This window comes from Acanthaster planci, linkage group LG17, assembly GCF_054643075.1.
Source record: "Acanthaster planci isolate LZ-2023a linkage group LG17, COTS_SCS, whole genome shotgun sequence".
Classification (NCBI taxonomy): Eukaryota; Metazoa; Echinodermata; class Asteroidea; order Valvatida; family Acanthasteridae; genus Acanthaster; species Acanthaster planci.
This window is the reverse complement of record NC_141793.1, coordinates 5,286,639-5,312,000: the sequence shown is the minus strand read 5'-3', so window position 1 is coordinate 5,312,000 and position 25,362 is coordinate 5,286,639. Positions and strand designations below refer to the sequence as shown.

General features: G+C 39.5%; 1 protein-coding gene across 17 annotated transcripts in view; it reads right to left on the bottom strand.

The window, feature by feature from the left end:
• Positions 1 to 25,362, bottom strand: part of LOC110990254 (uncharacterized) — a 161,358-nt gene that overhangs the window by 14,456 nt on the left and 121,540 nt on the right. For 14 of the 17 annotated variants that reach the window (XM_087147982.1, XM_087147983.1, XM_087147992.1 and 11 more), the window contains 35 exons: positions 24,259 to 24,447; positions 23,585 to 23,749; positions 22,600 to 23,061; positions 21,887 to 22,111; positions 20,982 to 21,395; positions 20,485 to 20,702; positions 19,909 to 20,071; positions 19,138 to 19,304; positions 18,791 to 18,901; positions 18,255 to 18,312; positions 17,828 to 17,871; positions 17,485 to 17,589; positions 16,259 to 16,295; positions 16,026 to 16,133; positions 14,967 to 15,232; positions 13,858 to 13,972; positions 13,484 to 13,561; positions 13,009 to 13,053; positions 12,365 to 12,666; positions 12,060 to 12,180; positions 10,985 to 11,755; positions 9,915 to 10,168; positions 9,500 to 9,647; positions 9,106 to 9,150; positions 7,520 to 7,657; positions 6,932 to 7,129; positions 6,620 to 6,781; positions 5,974 to 6,441; positions 5,487 to 5,672; positions 3,217 to 3,378; positions 2,272 to 2,457; positions 1,903 to 2,064; positions 906 to 1,091; positions 524 to 685; positions 5 to 190 (listed from right to left, as the gene is read on the bottom strand). In XM_087147982.1, coding sequence (XP_087004108.1) covers positions 5 to 190; positions 524 to 685; positions 906 to 1,091; positions 1,903 to 2,064; positions 2,272 to 2,457; positions 3,217 to 3,378; positions 5,487 to 5,672; positions 5,974 to 6,441; positions 6,620 to 6,781; positions 6,932 to 7,129; positions 7,520 to 7,657; positions 9,106 to 9,150; positions 9,500 to 9,647; positions 9,915 to 10,168; positions 10,985 to 11,755; positions 12,060 to 12,180; positions 12,365 to 12,666; positions 13,009 to 13,053; positions 13,484 to 13,561; positions 13,858 to 13,972; positions 14,967 to 15,232; positions 16,026 to 16,133; positions 16,259 to 16,295; positions 17,485 to 17,589; positions 17,828 to 17,871; positions 18,255 to 18,312; positions 18,791 to 18,901; positions 19,138 to 19,304; positions 19,909 to 20,071; positions 20,485 to 20,702; positions 20,982 to 21,395; positions 21,887 to 22,111; positions 22,600 to 23,061; positions 23,585 to 23,749; positions 24,259 to 24,447 — 6,807 coding nt within the window. The remainder of the gene's footprint in view (positions 1 to 4; positions 191 to 523; positions 686 to 905; positions 1,092 to 1,902; positions 2,065 to 2,271; positions 2,458 to 3,216; positions 3,379 to 5,486; positions 5,673 to 5,973; positions 6,442 to 6,619; positions 6,782 to 6,931; positions 7,130 to 7,519; positions 7,658 to 9,105; positions 9,151 to 9,499; positions 9,648 to 9,914; positions 10,169 to 10,984; positions 11,756 to 12,059; positions 12,181 to 12,364; positions 12,667 to 13,008; positions 13,054 to 13,483; positions 13,562 to 13,857; positions 13,973 to 14,966; positions 15,233 to 16,025; positions 16,134 to 16,258; positions 16,296 to 17,484; positions 17,590 to 17,827; positions 17,872 to 18,254; positions 18,313 to 18,790; positions 18,902 to 19,137; positions 19,305 to 19,908; positions 20,072 to 20,484; positions 20,703 to 20,981; positions 21,396 to 21,886; positions 22,112 to 22,599; positions 23,062 to 23,584; positions 23,750 to 24,258; positions 24,448 to 25,362) is intronic. The other 3 variants (XM_087147984.1, XM_087147989.1, XM_087147988.1) reach the window with 3 other exon arrangements.

The following is a 25,362-nucleotide window of genomic DNA, read 5'->3' as shown; positions in this document are numbered from 1 at the left end:
ATACCAGTGGTAGATTCCTCTGTTGTCGATATCGTGGTGGTCGCTTCCTCAGTAGTTGACACAGGGGTAGTGGTAGAAACAATTGTTGTAGTAATTTTCTCGGTAGTTGACGGGGCTGCAGTGGTTGAGGGGACTGTTGTAGACACTTGGGTAGTGGTTTGGGTAGTTGTTTCCTCGGTCGTGGAAGCAGCTTCAGATGAAACAAGTGGAAAATGCTCCACTACTTTAAAGCACGTCTTAATACTTCAGTGCAATCACTTTTTCGATTGCCTTAAAAATACACTTAGGTTGCACACTTCAAACTTTCAAGAAATAATATCTTGATGAAAATTTCTTATCTTATGTTTTCACACAGCTTCTACTTCCAAATGTATTATAATCTGTTCATTACACTCTGTAAGTTTATCACTTATCACTCAAGAAACAGATAAATATCTTCTAGATTCAGTTACTGGGTACGTCAGGTAATCAGACTTGTCAGTGGCTACACATAGAGGAATGTTATTACTGAAAAAAAGTATACCTGTAGTCGACCTGACCGTCGTGGTCTGGGCGGAAGTGGACTCAGGAGTCGTGCTCACAACAGTGGTAGTGATCTCCTCTGTGGTTGATGGAGGAGCTGTGGTTGACGGGGCTTCGGTGGTTGATACGCGAACAGCGGTTGTCTCAGTGGTTGATGGGGGCCCTAGAAGAAACCCAACAATAATTCAATTTATCATATGGAAGTGATGGATGCAGCAGAATATTAACAATACAATCTAAGAAAGCAAAATGACCAGTTACATTAAAAGCAAATCTAACCCAAGTTTGGCGTGTCATCCGTTCTCCTTAAACATTGCATGCAGTTTAACAAAGGAATCTCCAAAAACCCTTCTGGTCTACAATCCATTCGTTATGTCACATACCAGTGGTAGATTCCTCTGTTGTCGATATCGTGGTGGTCACCTCCTCAGTGGTTGACACAGGGGTAGTGGTAGAAACAACTGTTGTAGTAACTTTCTCAATAGTTGTTGGGGCTGCAGTGGTTGACGGGACTGTTGTAGACACTTGAGTAGTGGTTTGGGTAGTTGTTTCCTCGGTCGTAGAGGCAACTTCAGATCAAACAAGTGGAAAATGAACAACGTCTTTAAATTCAATTGTTAGTTCAACGTAGTCTCTGTTTTAATTTTCTCGTAATAAAGTTTGGTTAAAGACTTCAAAGGTTCAAGAAACAATACCTTCAGGACAATTTCTTATCTGCCGTGTTTACACGGCTTTAACCTCCAAAGTGTATACAATCTATTTGTTACACCATGTTAGTTTTCAAAAATTAAGGATGTCAATATCTTCTGGTTAAATTTCCATCTTTTCAGTTACAGGCCAATTTTATCTTGATTCGGTTACTGGATACGTCAGAAAATGAGAGTGGTTGACAAGGGGTAGTGGTAGAAACAACTGTTGTAGTAATTTCTCGGTAGTTGTTGGGGCTGCAGTGGTTGACGGGACCGTTGTAGACACTTGAGTAGTGGTTTGGGTAGTTGTTTCCTCGGTCGTGGAGGCAACTTCAGATCAAACGAGTGGAAAATGTTCAACTTCTTTAAATTCAATTGTTCAGTGTAGTCTTCGTTTTAATTTTTTTAATAATAAACTTTGGTTGGAGATTTCAAGGTTTTAAGAAACAATACCTTCAGGAAAATTTGTAAGATGATTTGTTGACACTGCTTTGTATTCCAAAGTGAACACAGTCTATTTATTATATCATGTCAGTTTTCAAAACGAAAGGTTGTCAAGATTTGCTAGGTTATGTTTTTATCACTTGAGTAACAGGCCAATTTCATCTTGATTCGGTTACTAGATACGTCAGAAAATGAGATTTGTCCTTGGCTCCACATAAACGAATGTTATTACTGATAAAAACTTTACCTGTAGTCGACCTGACCGTCGTGGTCTGGGTAATGGTGGACTCAGGGGTCGTGCTCACAGCAGTTGTAGTGATCTCCTCTGTGGTTGATGGAGGAGCTGTGGTTGACGGGGCTTCGGTGGTTGATACGCGAACAGTGGTTGTCTCGGTGGTTGAGGGCGGCCCTGGAAGAAACCCGACAACAATTCAATTTATCATATGGAAGTGATGGATGTAGCATAATATTAACAATACAATCTAAGAAAGCAAAATGACCAGTTTCATAAAAAGCAAATTTTACCCAAGGTGGACGTGTCATCTGTTCTCCTCGAACATCGCATGCAGTTAATCAAACAACCTCTGGTCTAAAATGCATTCGTTATGTCACATACCAGTGGTAGATTCCTCTGTTGTCGATATCGTGGTGGTCACCTCCTCAGTGGTTGACACAGGGGTAGTGGTAGAAACAACTGTTGTAGTAACTTTCTCGGTAGTTGTTGGGGCTGCAGTGGTTGACGGGACTGTTGTAGACACTTGAGTAGTGGTTTGGGTAGTTGTTTCCTCGGTCGTAGAGGCAACTTCAGATCAAACAAGTGGAAAATGAACAACGTCTTTAAATTCAATTGTTAGTTCAACGTAGTCTCTGTTTTAATTTTCTCGTAATAAACTTTGGTTAAAGACTTCAAAGGTTCAAGAAACAATACCTTCAGGACAATTTCTTATCTGCCGTGTTTACACGGCTTTAACCTCCAAAGTGTATACAATCTATTTGTTACACCATGTTAGTTTTAAAAAATTAAGGATGTCAATATCTTCTGGTTAAATTTCCATCTTTTCAGTTACAGGCCAATTTTATCTTGATTCGGTTACTGGATACGTCAGAAAATGAGAGTGGTTGACAAGGGGTAGTGGTAAAAACAACTGTTGTAGTAATTTCTCGGTAGTTGTTGGGGCTACAGTGGTTGACGGGACTGTTGTAGATGCTTGAGTAGTGGTTTGGGTAGTTTTTTCTCCTGTCGTGGAGGCAATTTCAGATCAAACGAGTAAAAAATGGTCAACTTCATCGAACCCAAGATTAAAGCGTTCATGTAAAAGCTCTTTGTTATATTTCGAAATGTACTTGGATGAAAAATTCGGAAGTTGCTAGGACCTCTACTGTTTTGCAGAAAGACTCCTTGCATGATGTCTTAAAAGGGATTGGACTTCAACACAAGCTGTACACAAATCTGTACATTACGACCTTTTATTTTCAAACTTCTTTGGTCAGAAGGTACATAGCAAAATGAGACTAGCCATTGGTTACAGTAGCAGGAATTATTTTACAGAAAACAGATTACCTGTGGTCGACCTGACCGTCGTGGTCTGTTTCGTAGTTGACTCTGGAGTTGTGCTCACAACTGTTGTTGTGACTTCCTCTGTAGTTGATGGTGAAGTGGTTGTAGATGGGGCCTCAGTGGTGGATACACGCACAGTGGTTGTCTCTTTTGTTGAAGGTGCCTCTGTTAAAACAGTATCAAAAAAGTAATATTAAAGCCAATTTCTGAACTGGTGATGCACTCTGTCAGTTTCTGAAGAATTTGTAACTTGAGTTGTAAAGAAAAGAAACTATTAGAGTAAATTAAGGGTTCTTAACAGTAACTAGTGTTCTTTGGAAGCTGAGCCACCTTGAGATATAATCTTATTCAGGACACATTAATGGATCTGATATTTGCTCTGCATATCCTGCATTTTAATATAGGTTTTCCCAGCCAATTTCGGAAAATCTGTAAATGAATTAGCAATAGGAGCATTCGTTTTCGAGCGAAATAGAACAAACATTGAAATTCCCGTTTCTATTTAGCTAATATAAATATTCTATTTCAACGAGGGTGCATTCAGTCGTATAGAGTCAGCGTTCCTATTCCTGATATTGCACTGGTTTAGTATTTTGACATTCATTTTTGCGCGAAATTGAATACACGTCTGCAATCCTGCATTCATCTTTTTTTTATCTCAGTCTTCCAAAAATGTGCGGACGATTTTGCATAAAGTGTTATTGAAAACCCTGGTGGCAGCCATGCCAAGAAACTCGGACTGTTTTCTCCACGTGGAAATTCTGATAACTGGGTCAGTTACCGGTCATGCCTGAACCTAAACGACTGCTTTATGGCTGCTAATACATCACTCAAATCCCCTCTACCTTCATTGTATGATGCTATTGTGGAAGTACAAGTAATACCAGGTCACAACCCAAACAGCCGACCAGTCAGCACATTTCTGTAAAAAACCTTACGCAGAGCGCCCTCCGTCAGCTATGGACGGCCATTTTCGTAATTTATCAATTAGATTTTTTTATGGCCAAATGTGAAGACCTTACATTACATCCTACCTCTGCCCATGCTAAATAACCTAGTTAAGTCGCCTTTGAGTTAGGGACTTCCCCTTGGCTGGTATGAGTTTCACCAGAGTCAGCCTTTTGCTGGACTGGATAAAAGGTACTGTGACCATATTCTGACCTTTTTTCTCGGTTTTTTTAATTTCTAGACATTGGTCAACACCCAGGGACACCCTCAAATCAATTATATGCCATTACAAGGGTCTTTGTGGCTGGGAGGCATGATAACAAACGGCCGTCTATCATAGACGGAGGTGGCACCGTGATCAGTTAAATACGAGGTCGGTGCATCGGAAGCTAAACAAAAAGATCCAGTTCCTTATAGCGACCATATGGGCTCCTTGGGGTAACTGATCTGTCAAGAATTTTAACTCAGCAGTGGTTGGGGTCTAGCCAATGGAGTTTACAGTCTTGTGGTGTATGCCTGGGGTGAGGACTAGAAAAAATCTCTGCTAAGTTCGCCCACTGGAAAAAGGGTTATGACCATAATTAGTAACATGTGTCGATCTCAATCGCCGCGTCGTTAACACCTGGGTAGTACCGTATGCCGGGTCAAGAATTAGAATTCGTTTGTATGCTTATAGAACTTAAAGTTACATTCTTAGAAGTGCTTAGTTGATTGATTAAATATTTGAATATTCATGATTGAAATAAACCATTCATGCCGTCATGAAACTACCGACTATTGTAGGAAACCTATAAACACCAGCGCTGAGGGAACCTTCCTTCTTGTGCTGCGTTTCAATCATAGAAACTTGTTTTTTACAGTTTGATAAAAAATACACTATACACTATTAGTAAGATGACATTTATTATCAAAGTGCTGTCACGATTTGTATAACTTTGTATCATTCTAATCAATTTGAACGTATATTTTACGATTTTAAATTACAGCAATAAAAATAAATACTCACTCCTAAAGAGTCACGGTAAAAGACAGATTTTCAGCAAATAAACATTTGTTGGAATCGGCAAGGAATACGTCAATTAGAAATCCCAGTCACGTATTTGTAACCTCCTTAATGAACCGTAATGTACATTCATTTATTTGAAGGATGCAAAACGAAAGTCAAATGCTCGTTATTGCGAAAATGAAACCAGGCCTTCAGTCGTTTTCAAAATCTACGCTAAATTGAAATTTTATTTTACAACTGAAATCACGCATTTTTTCCGAAATTGGCCAGGAAAACCTATATTCACTGCAAAAGTCAATGGCTAGTATGCTATGCCCACCCGTTGTTGACGCCTCTGTGGTGCTCTTCAATGTTGTGATTTCCTTAGTGGTTGTCAACTCTGGAGTGGTGCTAATCAAAGTAGTGGTGGTAACTTCCTCGGTTGTTGACGGTGCAGCAGTTGTTGAGGGCACTGTGGTAGTTGCGACTGTGCTCACAATCGTTGTTGAAGCTTCAGTAGTTGGCACTAATACAGGTGTTCAAGAGTAGATAATTTAACATAAGTAACGTAACTTTAACTTAATTAACAGGAACAAGTTACAAAGTGAAATAGAAACTTATATTTAGCATGAACAAGCTGAAATTGTTGATTACGTCACGTTCTCTGCTAAAGTTTTCCTGATATGCTGCTGACGTTTCTACTACCACACAGTAAATGTCATTTTCATGAAACACATGTAGTTTTCTTATTGTTTTACCGAATTGTTATTCCGAATTCCCCCATGATCTGATGATAGTGTTTAGCTAAGGAACTTCAATATGCTTACCATGTTCTCCACAACCATTAAATATAACTTGGTACATCGAGGACGGATTTGGCCTCACGATGTACACCTTTATAATGGACACGTACGGCGTGTCAGGCGGTAGCTGGATTTTGCTTCCAGTGTTACCGACAAATACCAGTCCACCATCCCGATTGGCAACAGGGGTGGCTGGTGCAGAGGGGGTCTGTTGGATCATGAAAGCAACTCTAATTTCGCCTGTTAGTCCTTGAGCTTCTTTGATGATCACAGAGGTTAGCCGTGCCCTTGGTGTGAACTCAGCTTGGAGGTAACTTCCCACGTGGGGATTGGATTCATTCAAGGGAGGACTAGAGGGCGACCACAATTCTCCCGGTGTCATGTTGGCGTCTGTGTCCGGGTTAAATCTAGTAACCGTTACAGATGTAAGTGCATCCAGATCTTCAGCACACTCCTCCGGAGTTGTTGTAGGAGGTAGTCTTGTGGTTACCTCTGCCGCCCCCTTATTCTTATCCTTATTTTAGTCTTGTCACGGACAAAAGTAAGGGGTTGAACGAGTAAAGTATTATGGGGAAATGTTTGAATAAAGTATGTGCAACAAACTAATGATATTTTTTCAATTTATCTGCTGCATTAAACACATGCCCTTCAATGTGTAAAAAGATATCACCTGTTGTTGTCCTGATTGTTGTTGTTTCTGTCGTGGTTAGCTCGGGTGTCGTAGACACTACTGTAGTGGTAACTTCCTCAGTTGTTGATGCTGGAGCTGTTGTAGAGGGAGCCTTTGTAGTTGACACTCGGGTTGTCGCTTTCTCAGTAGTGGATGGCGCTTCTGGTGTATGGGTAAAATACAAGACAATGCGTACCTTTCAAAGTATTTTTAAAGTTAATTTTAAGTATTTTTAGAGTTAATAACAATTCAAAGAAACTAAGATAGCTTACACAAACCAAGATATCACACAGCAAAGTAAAATAAAATAACCTGTAGGCCTAGTTGTCGCTTCAGTGGTTGTCACTAAAGTAGTTGTCTCTTCAACGGTTGTTGACTCAGGTGTCGTTGACAATATAACTGTGGTACTTTCTTTTGCTGTCGTCGATGGTGCGCCTGTTGTAAAAGGGACTGTTGTGGTTTCACGAGTTGTCACTGTTGTGCTTATGGCTTCGGTTGTCGATGGAGTTTCTGCAGACAACAAATACAACTAATACAATATTCATGTATTTTGTGCCACAAAGAATTTGCAACATTTTAAAAATGAGCAGTAAATATTGGATTCTAAATCGTCCACTATGTAACTTGCTGAGAGAATATTTGCATTGATTTCGTTTTTGTCACGTTTGTATGTCGACAAATATTTGGGAAAGCCATTCCCATGTATTTCGAAAATGTTCACCGGGGTTATTGTGTTTTTTGGAAATCATCCTAAATGATGTCACTCAAAAAATATTCCCGCAGTGGTGTAACCAGTGTGCCCTATAAAACCACGAAAAGGAAATCTTGGGGGGAGAGGGATCACCGAAAACAATAACTCAAAGTTTCTTTGAGAATCAGGATTATTTCAAGTCCACTAACCTGTTGTAGTAATTACTGTTGTTACCTCTGTAGTTGTCGCCTGCGGTGTGGTTGTTACAACAGTTGTTGTTACACCCTCTGTGGTAGACCCTTCTGTAGTTAGTAATTCGGTGGTGGTTACTGTTGTGGTAGGCTCCTCTGCAATATTTTAAATTTACACATATTTACTGCTTTTTTCATCATATACCTTTTGTTACCAATTATTAGATGATAGCAATCAGTAAGTGGTGATTCGGATGACCTTTCAACCCAATGAATAATTTGCAGTATTTGCTTCATTATTACCGAATGAATACCCATGAATGATTCGAGACTGACGAGTACAATGACTATGACCTTAGCTTGTAGTTCTGTGAAACCAACCGATGATATAGGAATGCGATTGGCTAACCTTAGCGCCCGATGAGTACTTTCCATCGTGAAGGAAAAGAAAGCCAGCGCACCCCCACTTTTATGTGCAGGCAGGAGACTAGTTTTTGGGAGTGTCTGTTGAATAACGAATTGGTCTTAAAAAGGGTGCATTCGTTCTTGCACTTGTATTTGTTCCGAAGAGTGAAAATTAACTTCATTTGAGTGAACATCCATTCCGTCCGACTGAAACTAGGGAAACGAAATGAGTGGAAATTACACGCTGGAGTAGACCAAAGTTTCAATTGAGATTTCACCAAATACAGTTCTTTTCTAGACTTCTTTCATCTAAATTAAGAATGATTTTCAGTCTGAAGCATTTCGTTCCTGGTTTTGATCTAATAAAAAAGGAACAAAGTGTTTGGGGTCTTAACTTATATTTGTATTCTAACTTCGCCTGTTTTCGTTTCTTGCTGTTTAGAGCACCCTGTCCAAAACCAGAACACTGCTGCATTTTTTTTTTCATCTCATGTACACATTTTACCATAAACATTTTGGATTTAAGGCCACTGGATTCCTCGTGTTGTTACAAGTCAGTGGGTTTTTTAGTGGTGAAAATGAACATTAGGAGATGTCTCACTGCCCTAGATTATCTATTGGTATAGCAACAACTTAACAGAAATAAAGTGGCGCTTGAGCGCAATCAGAACATCGTAGCACCAGTGCTCTTAATGTATTCATTTATTTGTTTCCAAGGTAATGCTAGGATGCAAGTCAGGGAAGTCAGTTGTCTATTGTCTTAGCTATGTCAAACGTTTGCTACCAGAAATAATGAATTTACACAAAAATGCACCATACAAAACACAGAAAGATGTTTTACAACAATGTAGGCATGAGCAAAATTTGCATTTTCTTTTGGACACACCAATATGATGCACCATGATAAAAGAATTGAAGCCAAGAATTATCCCAAAGTTAAGTGCATGAACCAATGGATGCTGACAATTGTTGAGAGTATTGCCAAAGTTTGTGACCACTTCAGTCCTTCAATGAAATAAAGAGATCTGCGTTAAGAATGCTGACGAAATGATGAAGATAACGTTAAAACAGCCCAAAGAACGGAACACCCTTTCCTTTGAAGCCAAATACCTTATTTGTTCAATACCAACTAAGAAATAACCATTATTGAGAAGAGGGGAAAATGACATGTTGGCAGGTTGAAGTTCACAGGAACAAACCTGTCGTAGACTCTGTACTTGTGAAAGGCGTTGTTCCTGGTAATGCTAAGGTGACAAATGAAGTCAACGTCGATTAAGTCAGTTTCCAGCTAAAACATTCGTTCACATATTTATTACATCAAGACACACGCAAAATTTTAAAAAATATATATATGTGCGCCAAACCAGTTACAGTCTTTGAAAAATATCGTTTTCTTTTATAGGTAGTCTATAATCACATTATGGTTTGATTATAAAATATTACAAACACTACAAGTGGCGGTTAGAAGTCAAAATAAATGTAATATAAATTTAGTAAGCTCTAAAAGCAGACTCATACGGGCCCTTTTCCGGGTAATTCATGTTTAATTCGCATCTTGTGTAGCTTTCCTTCTCATTAATAATCAGGACCTACGCTCCACACAGCCTAGATAGTCCAGTTGCAAGGGTGTGTCTTCTTGAGGTTTTCGTTTCAGTCTAAAATCTAAGTCTGTTACGAATCGTAAGGGCTCTGTGAAGATTACATCGATGGATTGGTCCTCAATGAGCTGTATGGATAAATCCTACATAAAAACAAAAGTCGAAGAAAAGAATAGCAGTGAGGATATAGAGGTTAAGATGGATTGATTCCTGCTCTGTATAAAAAGTAACCTTTAAGTTGAGAGTCGCTACGCCTTATCAAGTGGTACACATGACAGGAAAATACACTGAATTGTAGGCTTCTTTGCCACTTGCAAGAAAAAGAAAACAGCAGAGATGGCTCTCCAAGTTGTGTTACACGTTCCCGTGATATCATAATGTTCAGGGTTATAGCATTCGGTTATGCCTACCATCTGCAGGAAATCCAACGACCGATTGACACCGTAGCTAAGTGTAACTTCAAGATGCAAGGTCACCATGCCCCGAATTCGAATTCCTCTTATTTCTGCAGGCGTCCTCAGTATCGTCTTGATGATGGAGTATGTGACAACACTGTCAACCTTCCAATCATCGTGCGGACCATAAAGTGTTGTATCCTTATTTCCGTCTGATATAGCCCACATTTCATCTACACCAAGTTCCGTTAGGGACTCCAGACATTCCTCTAGGTAAAAAAAAAATACAAAAGATGAATTGGTGGTGCAATGCTCTGTTTTCATCATAACATCGAGATGGTCTTTTACTGATATCAGTTTGTGTAACAGCAGATCATTTTTATATCAAATAGTTAAAATAAAACAAATAACCACTTATCTCCTTGTGGACATGGACTCCTCGTACTCCTTTCGATGTTCTACAGCGTCGTGGGTATCGGATACTTATGGCATATTTGTTCATGTCTTCATCTCCCCAAATCTGAATTAGACACTTGAATCTCAATCTCATAGCTTTTTTGCTTTTGCGAAAAGATGTGATACTATTTGATACGCTGCGCAAAATCAAGACTAATTGTAACACAGTAATCTGAAGCTTGAATCAAATTGCAAAGGTATCTTAATGTCAGCACAAGCAATGAGGTGCTGTCTACAAAAAAAAAGTTCATTTGAATCCATCCATTTCGTCTCCTATACTTTTCCGGATGAGGATTTCATTGGACTAGCTTAAACTTAAAACATTTCTCCCTCTGTCATCAGTACAAACTTTTCAACATTCAAATACTCAGGCTTCCAGTGACTGCACAAAACATTTTCTAATGATAACGTTGGAAGGCTTGACTGCCATGTTTTCAATCAGGCGCCTGCTCTTTCCAACCAACATGAGACCTGCAGTTTTGCAATTTAAATTCATAGCTTCATCTATTTCCCTCTATTGTTTGTTTGATGAAAGTTTAGATGAGATTACACCTTTTCCGTGCTTGCAATAAAAGTAGTGTACAAAATCATCCCAATTACATACGTCTGAATTTTCCTCTTAATTCTACCTTTATGGGTGGTAACTGCAGCTGTTGTCTGTTCTGTTGTGGTACTTGGGGCAGCTGTGCTTGAGGGAAGTGCTGTAGTAGGTGGTCGCACCGTAGTTGACGGTGGTGCTGTTGTGGATCTCAATGCCGTGGTTAAGGGCGGTGTTGTGGTTGATCTTAATACCGTGGTTGAGGGCGGTGCCGTGGTTGATCTAATTACCGTGGTTGAGGGCGGTGCTGTCGTTGATGGTAGTGCTGTGGTTGATTTAATTACCGTTGTTGAGGGCGGTGCCGTGGTTGATCTAATTACCGTGGTTGAGGGCCGTGCTGTCGTTAATGGTGGGGCTGTGGTTGATTTAATTACCGTGGTTGAGGGCGGTGCCGTGGTTGATCTAATTACCGTGGTTGAGGGCGGTGCTGTCGTTGATGGTGGGGCTGTGGTTGATCTAAATACCGTAGTTGCTGGTGGTAGAGTGGTCGATCTAAATGTTGTAGTTGACGGTGGTGCTGTGGTTGATTTCGATGTCGTTGTTGAAGGTAGAGCTGTTGTTGGTGGCGGGGCTGTTGATGATGGTGGAGTCGTCGTTGACGGCGGTGCAGTAGTTGATCTAAATGCTGTGGTTGATCTAAATATCGTGGTTGACGGCTGTGTCGTTGTCCTAAAAGGTGGAGTTGTTGACCTGAAAGGAGTGGTCGATGGGATTGCTGTAGTTGATCGCCTGGAAGTTGTTGGTCTCTGTGTGGTTGTAACCACAGGCGTCGTTCTTGTTGTTACGACTGTGGTAGTGACTCCTGGTATCAAATAATGCGTATTGAAGATAAGACAAGTAGTACAACCACAGGAAAGCAGAAGACACCTGACTGAGTGCAATTGAAATTTTAGGGGTTTTCCACTTAAACCTCCTGACAGATGACACTTTTCAACAGAATAAGCATCTAATCGCACAAATTAAAACTGATGAGGTGTTAATGCATTTCCTTTTAGAGCTAATAAGTAAAAGTCTTGAAAGAGATACAGGCAATTGTTTTACAGCACTTCCGTGGAATACAGATGTTCTTCTTGCGTTATAAATTTTATAAAAAGCTAAAGGTTCACCTGGCGTCGTGGTGCATCCAGGTATGGGCACACAGACCATCTTATATTTAATATCAGTACTGCTTTGAAAAACCAGCTTGCAAACACAACGTTTGCAGTCCTCTATGACCTCGTCTCCGGGCTGAAATAGGAAAAAAATGAAACACAAGTTGATTTTTTTTCTGTTGAAATCCAAGTGCGAAATATTGACCTACCATCTTCAAAAATTAAGGGCATAATAAAACACCGGTAAGGAAATAATAAAAAAAATCACTCTCTTTCAAAACTGTACCTGACAGAAACACAACATATAAAACTTAAATTACCCCATAAGTTTTATTCTCGTAAACACATGTTCCATTCGCACATGGTTGTTCAATTTTCACACACATGTACGTCTCCCAGGAAAAGCCGATGTGATATTCCAGAGATTTCTCACTCAGATCACCGCCGTAGTCTCTGAGATAGCCTTTAGTGCAATTGCATGGCGACGGATAATTCCCGTATTGGGCGAAGACGGGTTTACAGAAGATGTCCGTAGGGAAAGGAGGATCCTTGTCCTTCATTTCGTAGTTTTGGTATTTACATGGAATGGGTTTCACGACGTGACAGTTGTCATGGCAAATTTCTGTAGGAAGAAATAAAAAATAAGACTTTAAACAAAAAATTTGTACGTGAGTAAGTACATTCGTGACCAACTTTTGTCCACATTATTTAAGTGCATTGAAATCACAACACATACATTCAAAGCCACATTACTGGAAGCTGCCAGCTGGCACTTTTTAAACTTAAATAGCTGAATTCATTTCCTTTACTCAGATGTGATGACAATTAATGCTCATAATCAGTAAAAAAATCTGATAATGCCACTGGTCAATAATTTCTGGGTTTTTTCTTGTCAAATGTTGTCGCGGAAAATTGTACTTTTAATATTTTTTAAATAATTGGGCAGTGGTTTTCAAAGTATTACCTGGATAAGGAGTGGTGTAAGGTGTGGTGCTAGGGGCACGTGTAACTGTAATAAGGGAGAGTACACATTAAATTCATCATTCATCAACATCCGTGCACTTGTTGTGTATGAAAAAAAAATCAACATTTAAAAAGCAATATTGTCACGAAACGACAAAGAGGTTCTTCTGTACGTCCTTGTGTGCGCGTCCTGGGCAGACAGTTCAAAATATGGGACAAAGGTTTTAAAGTACGAATGCGGATGAAGAGAATTCGTTTTTGCAATTTTCACTAAACTATACTTTCACAAAAGTCAATCTGTTTAAACTGAAATGCGTAGTTTTCTGTATGTGCGATACTCGCACGGAAACATTCGGTCAGAACATGAAGCTGAAACTATTTGGTGCATGATTTTTACGCATTGTACCAAAAAGGCACTTTTGTATTAGGTTGTGGAGATACGGACAGTTTAAGCAAAAAATACTTCAAATACTTGCCTGTTGTTGTGGACGGTGCGGTGGTTGTTGGTCCTTGAGTAGTTGTAGGTTTTTCAGTTGTTGGTGCTGGAGTTGTGACTGTAATAAAAATGAAAATGTGAACTGCCTTCACAAAAAGGATACAAAAGGTGAACGCGAACTGTATATTAAGATTGGCTATTGTTTTTATTCTCCCCTGAAGAGCTACAATCACCATGGGGACATTCACATTCTGATGACCGAAAATCGCCGTAAGCACGAATACAGGGGAATATATTCGCTTTATCTACGAAAGCGTAAACATAGGGGCAACCTTTTCCGTTGCGATGCTAATAAATGAGAAGGGTCGACTAATACTTAGAATATATATTGCACACATACATAGTTCTTCATACCTATACAGGTGGGAAGATTGCTGTCATACACGCACACAAACCCGTATTTTGATGTCTGAAAGTTGTACAGACAGGTGCAGTTTTCACAGTCGCCCTTGATGTGGGAATAACCCTCCTGAAAGTGACAATTAGAGAAGGTGGGGATGGACATCACATACTAGCCATGAAGCGCGGAGATTGCTTTCGAACGGCTTCAAAGCGAAGACATACTTTCCAGCATAAAAAGTTCATAATAAAAGAGTTTATTTTAAGGTTCTGCTTTATTGGCTTTACAGTGCTTTGCTTGATTGTAACCCTCCAAAAAAAATCTTATCTTATACAGTGTATCTTTAAAAAAGAAAATCGAGATTAATTACTCTCTTTGTAGAATGTGACTAAATATTTTTGTAAATAGAATATGTAGTTTCGATAAGTACAACCTCTTTTCTTTTGACATCAGGAAATCCACATTTCAATCACTCATAACTGAACAGAAAGTGGTTATAATGGACCGTGCCTGAAGAGGCTTTGCACCAGAAGCATCATAGTTTTCACACCGTAAGGTATTAGGTTTACCGCCAAAATCACTAACTCAAAGACAACCACAGTTAGGAGCTTATTCTTGAAGCTGCCTATGCCCCGGTGTCTTTCAACATGCCCCCACTATTTCCAACGCAAACTATTGCCCTTATTCCCGTCGTTTTAATGGGTATCATTTAATTTTGGAGATTGCAGCAAATATTACACAATTCTGACAAAAAACATCTCTGGACAGTATGAATTGAACACCAAGACAGCCATTTGGTGCAAAGCCATCTCTGACTTGGTCCATTAAACCACTTTATGCTCATTCATATGTGATCGAAATTTGGATTTCCTGGTGACTCTGGTGTCATAAGAAAGAGGAAATTGTAACAAAACGGTTAAATAAAACAGATGGATACAATTTACCAAAATAATTAGTCACATTCAAGAAACAAATATATTTATCTATTTCCTTTTTAAAGCCACCCCGTGTAATACAAATCGAAGTTATTCAATGTTAACGACAAGAGCAAAAACGTAAGGACAAACGAACCTTCACCTATCCTACCTCGTTTTTATTAATTGCTCCAACAATTGTCACTCACCTCGTGATAATTACCATTTTCATCGGTGCAATCACAGTTTTCTTTAAGTCGTACACACATATATGTGCCGTAATGGAAGAAATATTCACTGTCAATATCGCCGTTAGGCCCATCCTTGGAATAACCGTCTTTGCATTTGCAATCCTTGTCATAACCCGGGATAATAGGGTTACACAAAAAGTTATTGTCGAATGGCCTGTTGCCTCCTACGTAGTATTGCTCGTCGCATTCTATCTCTTTGTCGACGTGGCAGTAGTCCGGGCAAACTTTTAAAAAATGACAAGAAATGCAACAAAATTACGACAGAAATTCCTGTTGTAGGCCTATATTTAAAACGTATGATTTGCTTCTCAAGTATTTAAGGATTCCCATTTTGGCTATAGTGTGTGATTCACATTCCATTTTTTGTACAAAAAGGAACAGAAGATTCAGATAGACAAAAAAATGGACAGAAGAGAAGTTGCAAAAGGGTTTTGAATGAGTGAAAGGCATCATTAAAGCAGCCATGAGTCCAAAGCTGGACCAAGGGAGGCCGCAATCTTTCTAGCAACTAAGGTTCGTTTGGTCGGACCTGTGCTTTGATGATTCATAAACGACTATGTAATGCAAGTGCTACGACTGCCTCGCTACCAACAAAATTAACACTCCCAAAGAACATGACTCTTTCCAACCGACTAGGGAGTGCTCCTGTTGAAAGGCGGATACAGGGCGCTCTTACGCCGACGTGACCTAACACACAGCTGCCAATGACGTCGGCTAAGATTTCGGCGTCGTGCACAGTTGGTGAGCCCTAAACACTTTATTGATGACAAGAAGTATGAGGAAACTAGGGACCTTCTATCAAAGCTTGGGATCAGCACGACACTTCACTCAATTAATTATACCATTATGCCATTTGGTAAAGAATCATAGTTATGAAATATGTAAAAAGAAAAGTGGCTCCAGTATTAATTTTACAATGCATTGTGTCGGATCCTATAATTAAAGCTTGTCTATAGTAAGGGGCTGATCTCAGCCCATATTTTTGTATCAGAAAAAATTGAAGAGGTTACGCTGTACTTGGTTTGCCAGGAGTGGTACTCAGAGGAGTTGTAGGCTGGGTCGTGGTCGTGGGTGCTTCAGTGCTCACAAATGGTGTTGTTGTGGCTGGTGTCGTTGATGGAGGGGCTATTCAAATACAAAATTAAATAGCAATGACTCAGCGATTTTCAATAATTTTAAACAGTCCTGCATATTAGAATTCAAACTTTGTAGATTCAAATGAAAGAGATAACATAAAATAAGGCACTTACGACAGAAAGGACAACAGACGTTTGGATCGTGTATGGGCTGTAAGAAAGTGAAAATCGTGAAATTATTAATTTCTGGCAATTTGCAATGTCTATGGAAAAAAACAGATATCTTGAATCACTTCCTGGATAAACTATTACTGTGAACTTAAAATGCCCAGCTTGAATGTGAATTAAACGACAAAAATAAAGGCAAGAATATTGATCAACGGACACAAATATTAAACGACATAAGAGAGTAAGTAAAACCTACCGAGCAATAAACAGACACGAAAATAAAATTAAACATGTGACATCTAGTTTGAAAAGTTGACATGAGTGAAGTAAAAACAAAGAAAATAAGTACAGTGAAGTAGTCAGAAACACCAAGAAGGGACAAACACAAAGGTCACATGTTAAGGTAGAATATGGGTCATTCTACAAATTGGGGTCGTGGTTTTTCTGTCCCTGGACACGATTTTTTTTAATGATTAGAACTCACTGTTTAATATCCAAGACGGTGTATTGTTAAATTTCCAATAAGTACCTGCCACACGAATGAAAATAGTCTGAAATCATTGTCAGTGACGTATCCCTTGTCAAAATACACGTCAGGGGTAACAAGGACGGAAAATATCACACGTAGGACCCCACATTTATAAAATGACCCATAATCTATTCATTTACTGTACTGACGAAGAATGAATACTCACAGCAATCAGTATGGACAAAAGGAATGTCAAGTTTGGGACTATTATTATTTCACCAAATTTTTTTCAGGCTGGACGATAGTTTTAAGCGCATTAAAGTCCTTTAGAACTTTAAAAACCGGATTCCGCCCACCTCTTCCGGCTGTGCCTCACTCATTTTTGGGAAACTTGGCATGCACAAAAAGCTTCATTTGTCATTACAAATGTGAGGACCGAATTCAACCACGACTACTAAGTACTTACGAACGATCGGATGGTACAAATCGCCATATAGAAAAAAAATAAATAGAAATGAGGAATTCCGTTTTTTTTTGTTTAAAGAATACTGAGCTCTTACTCTCTTTAGTGATTAACAAATGATAAAATTTTGCTTCTTCTTGTACTCTGTCGGAAACGAATTTACCTGATATATCATGAACACTTATAGGTCTGCAGCATCCTCTGACACAGTAATTTAAATACACTTAATGGAACGACAGACAAAGACGGGGTCATTCTGAAAATGCCAGCATTGCATCACATAGTTCTAAAGTTTCTTACGTTTGGACATGTAAGGTCGCCGCACTGGGTCACATTGCACACCACATTCTTCGACTCTTCGCATACACAGACTGTGCACTTGTTGGGCGACCACGTTTCACCGATCTAAATGAGGTCGAGTCGTACAAAGTTGTAAAAGTTATTAAATCGGTATTTTCAATATAAAAAAACCATTAACAATTCTGGAAACACTATTTATAAAGCCATCTTCTAAAACAGTTTTGCCCAAACCAACTTTTCAATAAGTGTCACTTATAAACTGCCTTTTGTTACATGTTTTTACAAATATTTTGTTTTGAACTCAAATACATTTTTTCTTGATTGGAAGTTTTGTTTCACGCACCTTTCTGTACACCAAGGGGGGATCGTGTTCAAATCTACAGCCATCTATAATAGGCATAATGAAAAATAAAAAAAATCAAAATTTATCCACAATATTTCACTTGAAATACAAGTTGCCAAACAATGTACCTTGAATGAGGAAGACGTTCCCTCGTTTGGTTTTCAAAACATGAACTCTTTCAAAATAAGACCATACAAAATGAGGCATTAGTGCACAGAACAAGTAATCAATCTAGTCCAATCTCTTTGTTTATGTAAACAAACTGACAATGTTTAATTTTTCAATGAATCTTTTATTCTTGTAACCAACATTCGAAGAGATAAACGAGGTAATATTAACGAAAATGGCTATGAACCACTTTTGCTTGGATTTATCTGTCCCCACGGTTTTTGATGGAAAGCATCTTTCTTGTAGAAAGAGAATATACCTATTGGAACGCAGTGGCAACAAATACGGTCATTCGGGAACTCGTTAACCAGTTTTTCCTGTTGTAGAGAAAATTAAATAATAAAGCAACGAGTGATCAAATTTACCATTCACCATTAAGTTGAACATTTTAGAAAAAGAACATCCATCAATTAATTGCAATGACATATGATGTGTTTTCTCATCCAAGCATCAGTCACATCACTCAACAGTTCTTGTTTAATTCAGATAATTAACAATTTGCTCCATTATTGAGTCAGATCAATCAAATAATTAATTAAGGAACGTCTAAGTTAATTTGAAATGGAATGTGCACCTCGCCTCCACGGTGTTTTCCATAGCATGGCAAGACGGTTCTGCCCAGCACATCCGTGCAATTAAACAAAGCCTTAGCAACAACAGCAATTTCCGCAAAAGTGAGCACGTTTGCGCTTTACTGATAAGCTGCATTACGAAAATGAGGTTTAGTACTGCTACAGTGAAATGTGACATTTGAAACAAAATGAAAAAGAAAACTCTCAGTGGAGAGTAACTTACGCCGACAGGACAACTGGGGATGTGGCAGTATTCGCCACAGCTTACGTTACATGCTTCTTTGCTCTCCCATTTACACATGATGCATTCCTCTTCGTACCATACCGTGTCATTCTTCACAAAAGGAAAAGATTTTGGTTTATCAGACTATACTGCCCTATCTGAGAAATTGATATCAACTTATAGACACATTGTGCTCAATCCTATATTGCAAGTAGACCCAGAGGGTTCAAATGACTCTAAACAATCTGGCCCCTGAAACACACACACTGAAAACTACAATAAAAAATAGTCAAAACTGATTTAGCTTAACTGAAAATATGAATTCTTTACCTATTACTCCAACTTACATAATGATCCAGATATTCACACAGACAATCACTGACACATTTTTCGCCGTCCCAGTATTGGCCCTGAGGGCAGCTGCAGCCTGGAACACACTGGACAGGACATGGACGCAAGGGATGATCGCATGTACGGTTGCATGCACATTCCTGGTATTCCATTGGTCTGCAGTCTTAAATAAAAGACGGCGAAAGTGAACATCAGTTTTGGTCAGCTAAAAACTGATTCCCTTGAACCTTTCGGCAAGGCTCTGTAGAAACTTTAAGAACGTGAGGCAATTAATATTTTCTACGATTGTTGCAAAGATGGTGGACTTTTTTGGACCTATATCAACTGATAAATAATCTTGCAAGCAATTTACCTGATACCCCATAGGGCGAAAAATAATTGCACTTTGTTTTTACAGAGTAAAAATAAATGCTACTTTTCTTAGGGAGTAGTGGGTAGGATAAACTTACACAAGGGTGTGGGCAGGATTACTTCATTTGCTTTATTTTGAACTGTTATAGTATGTTTCAACTTATTTATTTGGATTTTTACGGGTAATGAAATTAAGGTGTCCTCCAACATGCACGGGTAATTTAGCCCGTAGGTCTGGGAGGCCAAGGAGAAGATAAATTAACGTAAAAGGAGAACCCAAATATAAAAGTCCAGGTAGACATCTCACATTAAGCCGTGACCGAAAACTTAATTCACAAGCTGACGCCATATTGTAATGCCAGGAAAAGGCACTGTATGATGCATGATGGGTTCAAATGAATCAAAAGATTTTCTACCTGGAACACACTTGCAGCACTCGCCCGGTTTTTCCACTAAAACTTCTCCTTCTGGACAGTGCAGATTGCAAGTCTTGATCAAATTCGCTGGGTCGTCAATATCTACAACTGACTGGTCGCATATGGCCGAGTGACAGTCGTCTATGATGACTGTTTCCCCATACTTCGATGAAGAGTGAAAAAAAGTGTGACAATCACTGGAAAGTCTTGCAAAGACGACTTCAAGATTCCCACTGGAAATTTAAGTGGCTCATGAAAGCATCATTTTGTGTGAAAAAATCCTACTTCTCAAAGAATGTTAATGACAATATTTCAGACACAGTTGATCAGACTCCTTCAAAAAGCGAATTAATGCATAATTTGATAAGAGTACTAAACACTGCACAAGCTATACACTTAAGGAATTTTCCTTTATCTACAACTTCTTTGACGTAAAAATCAAAATATTTCTGAATAATTCTTGGTTCAAAACTTGATTCATTGGAGCGATCTTTTAATAAATGTTTAAAGATGAATAAACGTGATACAGAGGTTCAAAACGTAAATTAAAAAATCTGCATGAATGCACACTTTCACCTGATAGAATTGACCGTTGAAATAACAAGGACATTTTTCTTTTTTTATGCAAGTGTTGTTAAGCAGCACTTGGCCGTCTGGGCAACTGCAGCCTGGCACGCAGGTGCTACGGTCGCAATCGATGATGGTAGGTGGTTGTCCACCAGGATACTGAGCCATGGCCTGACAATCCAAATGGCAACTGCAGTCTTTATAGACAAGTTCATCAGGACAGTGATCTGCAAAAAGATGGAACAAAGAGGAAACAATGTGAGGCATTTGTGACTACGGTGGATTTTTCTCCAAAGTAAATTTGAAAATACAGGAACTGTGTCTATCAAATGGAATTTGATATCAAGCAATTCCATATCTCGTCGATATTGGGTAATTAGGTGTATATGTGACACTTGTTGATGTTGAACTCAAAAATAGGCATTACAAAAACCGGGTTCATGATGTGTCCTATAATGTTTCCGTGGTAACGACATGTTCTGAAAATCACTCGAGACCACGCTTACCTGGTGATGTAGTCACTGTCTCTGTAGTAGTACCAACTGGAGTAGTGGACGGTATCACTGTGGTACTTGCTTCCGGGGTCGTCGGTTCGCAACCATAATATACGTCATGACAACACTGCAGTCGTATCACGTAGTCAAGGCATCTTCTTGGGAAGTCTGTCTGGTCAACGTGCCAACAGCGGAGCCCCTCTGCACGACTGCAAGATACCTGCTGTCCGGATTCTGCACTGGACGTATCTTTATTCGATTTCAGGGCACATCTGATGTCCGATGGTACCTCGCAGAAACTGTACAACTGTCTCAGCTCACTGATCAGCTCAAATTCGTAGCTGTCGTCGATAACTTTTTTGCCGTCGACTTCGTCATCCAACCACTCAGTCCAAGTGCACTCTTTTTCATACCTGGGAATGCATTCTGGTAGGCATGCAGACGGGGAACACAATGTCAATATCGGTTTTAAGTCAAAGGCATAACTAGAATGGTTTTTTGAGGGGGGGGCACCAGGGAGTTCACAATTTTTTAAAAAGGGCACTGAAAGAAACTGAACTTTAGATTGTAAATAGGGTTAACACATTTCGAAATTTCAACTACGGACGGGGGGGCAACACGGCCACGGACTTTATCCAGAGGGAACGTGTCCCGTGCCTCAAAGTTACGCTGGTGACTAAAGTGCATTCCTAGAAATGATGAATAACCGATAGAGTGCTCGCAGCATTATGGTTGCAGTTAAGTCACCTCAAAAGTATCTTCATTTATTTCAAATAAAAACACATAAAATCGTTCATCAGTCATCCTCACAACTAATTTTACAAAATATAATATCAGTGTCATTGTTTCAAACTAGTGCAAAACAGCATTAGAAAATACACAAAAGGCTTGTACTCGTACTTTGGAATTGCCCGCACCTTTACCTGTTGTCGATGGAACAGTAGTGAGCTCAGTTGTCGTTCGTTTCGTCGTTGTCACTTCAGGTGTTGTAGTAATTACAGTAGTTATTATTCTCGTGGTTGATGGTTGTGTTGTTGAGGTAACAGTGGTAACTTCGGTTATTTCTTTCGTTGTTGACTCCTTTGTAGTCGACGCCTCTGTTGTGGATGCCTCAGTAGTTGGTGCTGCTGTAGTCGTTTCCCCTGTTGTACCGAATAATGTATAATGCAGAGAGTAAAATGATTCCTGTCAAAACTTGACGCTAGTCTGTAAACTGCTCAATTTTAAAGCGTTCACGTTGATTTATCTAAGCAGTTTTCTCCTGAATAACGAAGAATTTGGTCCACCTGAAAATACACTTAAGTTTTGTAACTATCAAACTTCCTTACTCGTTTCTTCGCATCCAAGTCAATTTTTTTCCTTTTCATTTGAAACTGTCCATAAATGGAAGTCAGGAATAACGCTTTTAAAGGTGGACACAAGATCTTGCCCCCTCTGGTTCAACAGATGGCAAAACAACGGTCGACTGTGATGCCAAAAACCAAGGAATTCTAAAGATGCACCGCTCATTCGTGAACTGCCTCAGAAAAACATTATTTTACCGTGATCATGCTCACGAACCATCCTTCTTTGTTCCCATTTCCTCAAAGGTAGTAACTCCCATCAAAATGTAAAATTAAACGTATCATACCTAATTCCTCGCAGCCATTGAAGATCACTTTGTAACCATCTGGGTTTGAGGTAATAATGTAAACCCTCAGTCCTGACACATATGGCACACTCGTGGGCAGATGGATCTTGTTGTTTATTTTGCCGTCAAAAGTCCCTATGGTGTTTTCGTCTACAACAGGGAAATAGTGTTGCCGGTCACCCGGCTGAAACTTGAAGGCGACGGTTACATCTCCAGATAGGCCCCGCTCAGTTTTGATTATAACAGACGTGACCTTAACCCGTGGGCTGAAGGTGGCTTCCAAGTACGATCCATCATATCGGGCATCTGTGTCATCAGGTGGATTAATAGGGCGCCACCACTCTTCAGGTGTAAGTCCACTTTCTGAGTCCGACTCTTCGCGTGTTACGGCCACAGGCTGGTAGGTGTCGAGATTTTCTGCGCATTCCTCTGGAGTTGTTGACGGGGGTGGTGGCGTTGTTTCTGAAAATTCAAACACAATTCCATCACAACCCTTGTTCAGGATCACACCTTCTGTGTCTCAGTTTTGTGCAAAGATGACATATTTCACAAGATATGCCTGAATTTACGGACATAAATATAGAAGGGGTACCGCGTTGTTAAAACAATATTTTTCTGCTTTGATATGAACGTTATATTCATAAATATCTAAGCCAGCGGTTTTTTAAGCGCTGGGTAGAGGTGCAAGATCTTCTTGTGACACATAACTCATGAGCTATTATGACCTACTCTGAAAAAAAATTGCGTTTGTCTTGATTGCCCAGTATCTGCCAACGCGTACATGAACATATAAACCAATACTGAGAAATACATTTCGAATACATGCCATACACGCATATGGTTTTTGAATATTAGGACCTAAAAGCCTTATGAACTAGTTACGGTTGTCCAATAGGTAAACATTACGCTTGCACGTATGCATCTCTATGTGGAAAGACCCCCAACACGTTGACAAGTTTTCCAAGATGACAAATGCAATTTCCACCTGTTGTTGTCTCCACTGTTGTTGTTTCTTTTGTAGTTGCCTCGGGTGATGTGGTGACAACTGTTGTTGTAACCTTCTCAGTGGTTGACGGTTGTGAAGTAGTAGTAGTGGGTGTCACTGTAGTTGACAGCCGAGTTGTTCTCCTTTCTGTAGTAGACGGGGCTTCTACACATACAAAATGCGTACATTATATTGGCTAGATATCCGTTATATCGCCCGAAGGTGGAATCTCCTTTAGCGAGTACATCTGTTACAGATGTCATCATCAGGTAGATTAAATGAATGCTTTCTGCTGTTGTGGGGCTCGGATCATCCTGTACGCAGTCTCAAGTCCGTGTTGACTCGCGATTTCCGTGCCTTAGACATGATTTGGGTCACATAGGCAAAGGAATTCCACTACATGCAGCCAAGTGCTCAGGACTCGCACTTGAGACAAGTGCCATAATTTGACTCTGGAGTCTCGACTACAGCACTGATAAATCATAACAGTTTATGATGAAGCACTCTCCATAGCTAAGTACAAATAACTAAATAATGCACCAATTTCCGACAATATATTGCACCATTCATTCAAAGGTTGTCCAATTTTTCTTTCTTCACTGGCTGTACAAGAAAATGGTGCAAAAAACTACGGGCACTGTAATGAACCTGGAAAAACAGCAATGATTTTTTACCTGTTGTGCTTTCTTCAGTCGTGCTCCGAGCGGTAGTTGTTTCTTCCGTTGTCGTTGTTTCTGGGGTTGTCGTGTACACCACAGTGGTTGTCACCTCCTCAGTTGTAGAAGGGGTAGCGGTGGTCGAGGATACAACAGAAGTAACTGTTGTACTCACAGATGTTGTTCTGGCAGCTGTTGTTGAGGCTTCTGATATTTGTGATAAAAAACACAACTTTCAGCGTTGTCCTTGCAACTCATGCATGTATACCTACCTTTATGGTTTCAGGTAAGTGCTCAACATGTTTCCTCCGTCCCATACAAAACATCAGTTTTTCTGTTATTTACATAATCATCACAACTGTAAACATTCTTGCGGGTATTCTCTATCCAGATTCAGAAAACAGGAGAATGATAAAAAAACACCCCAAAATTCATAAATGTCATCAAGGGCAAAGCCTTGCTGTTACGTATGGATTAGAAGGACACTTATAATCACGGGTTGAGTTCGGATATTTCCACATCAAGTAACAGGCAGATAGGAGGAAATAGGACGTGCCACTTGGTCCACATCACTTTCCCAAAGGAGGCAAGCTTCTTGGCTTTTGCACACAACAGAGACGGACGATTCTTGGTATTGTTCAATTCCTAGTTACCTTGCACTGCGACAGACCATCAACGTTAACAAACCCTCAAAGCTTAAGCATTCCGCAAAATGTTACCCCCCCCCAAAAAAAAACAGTTTAGTTGAATATCCTCCCTTGTCCTGAGTTACCACCTTCCGCTGAATGTTGTTTTGATTACATGACTGATTAATGTATGATTGATGTAGACACCTTTGGTGTCAGGATTGTACCTGTACCCTGCATTTTCAACCCTTATTAGTTCAGTAAAATGAACTGTAGTTACAGCCTCTCCCCAAAGTGACAAAAATAAATAAAGTTACTATTATGTCTGAAGGAAATAAATGTCACATTCTGAAAAACTTATGCTGCAGCCCAGGGAACTTAATTTACGACAATGCTTATTTTAACTTAAGGTTTGTTATTATTGTTTTCAATCACAGTCACATTAATTCAACTTCTAGTCATTTGCACTTATTAGAAGTGACTGACACGATACAGT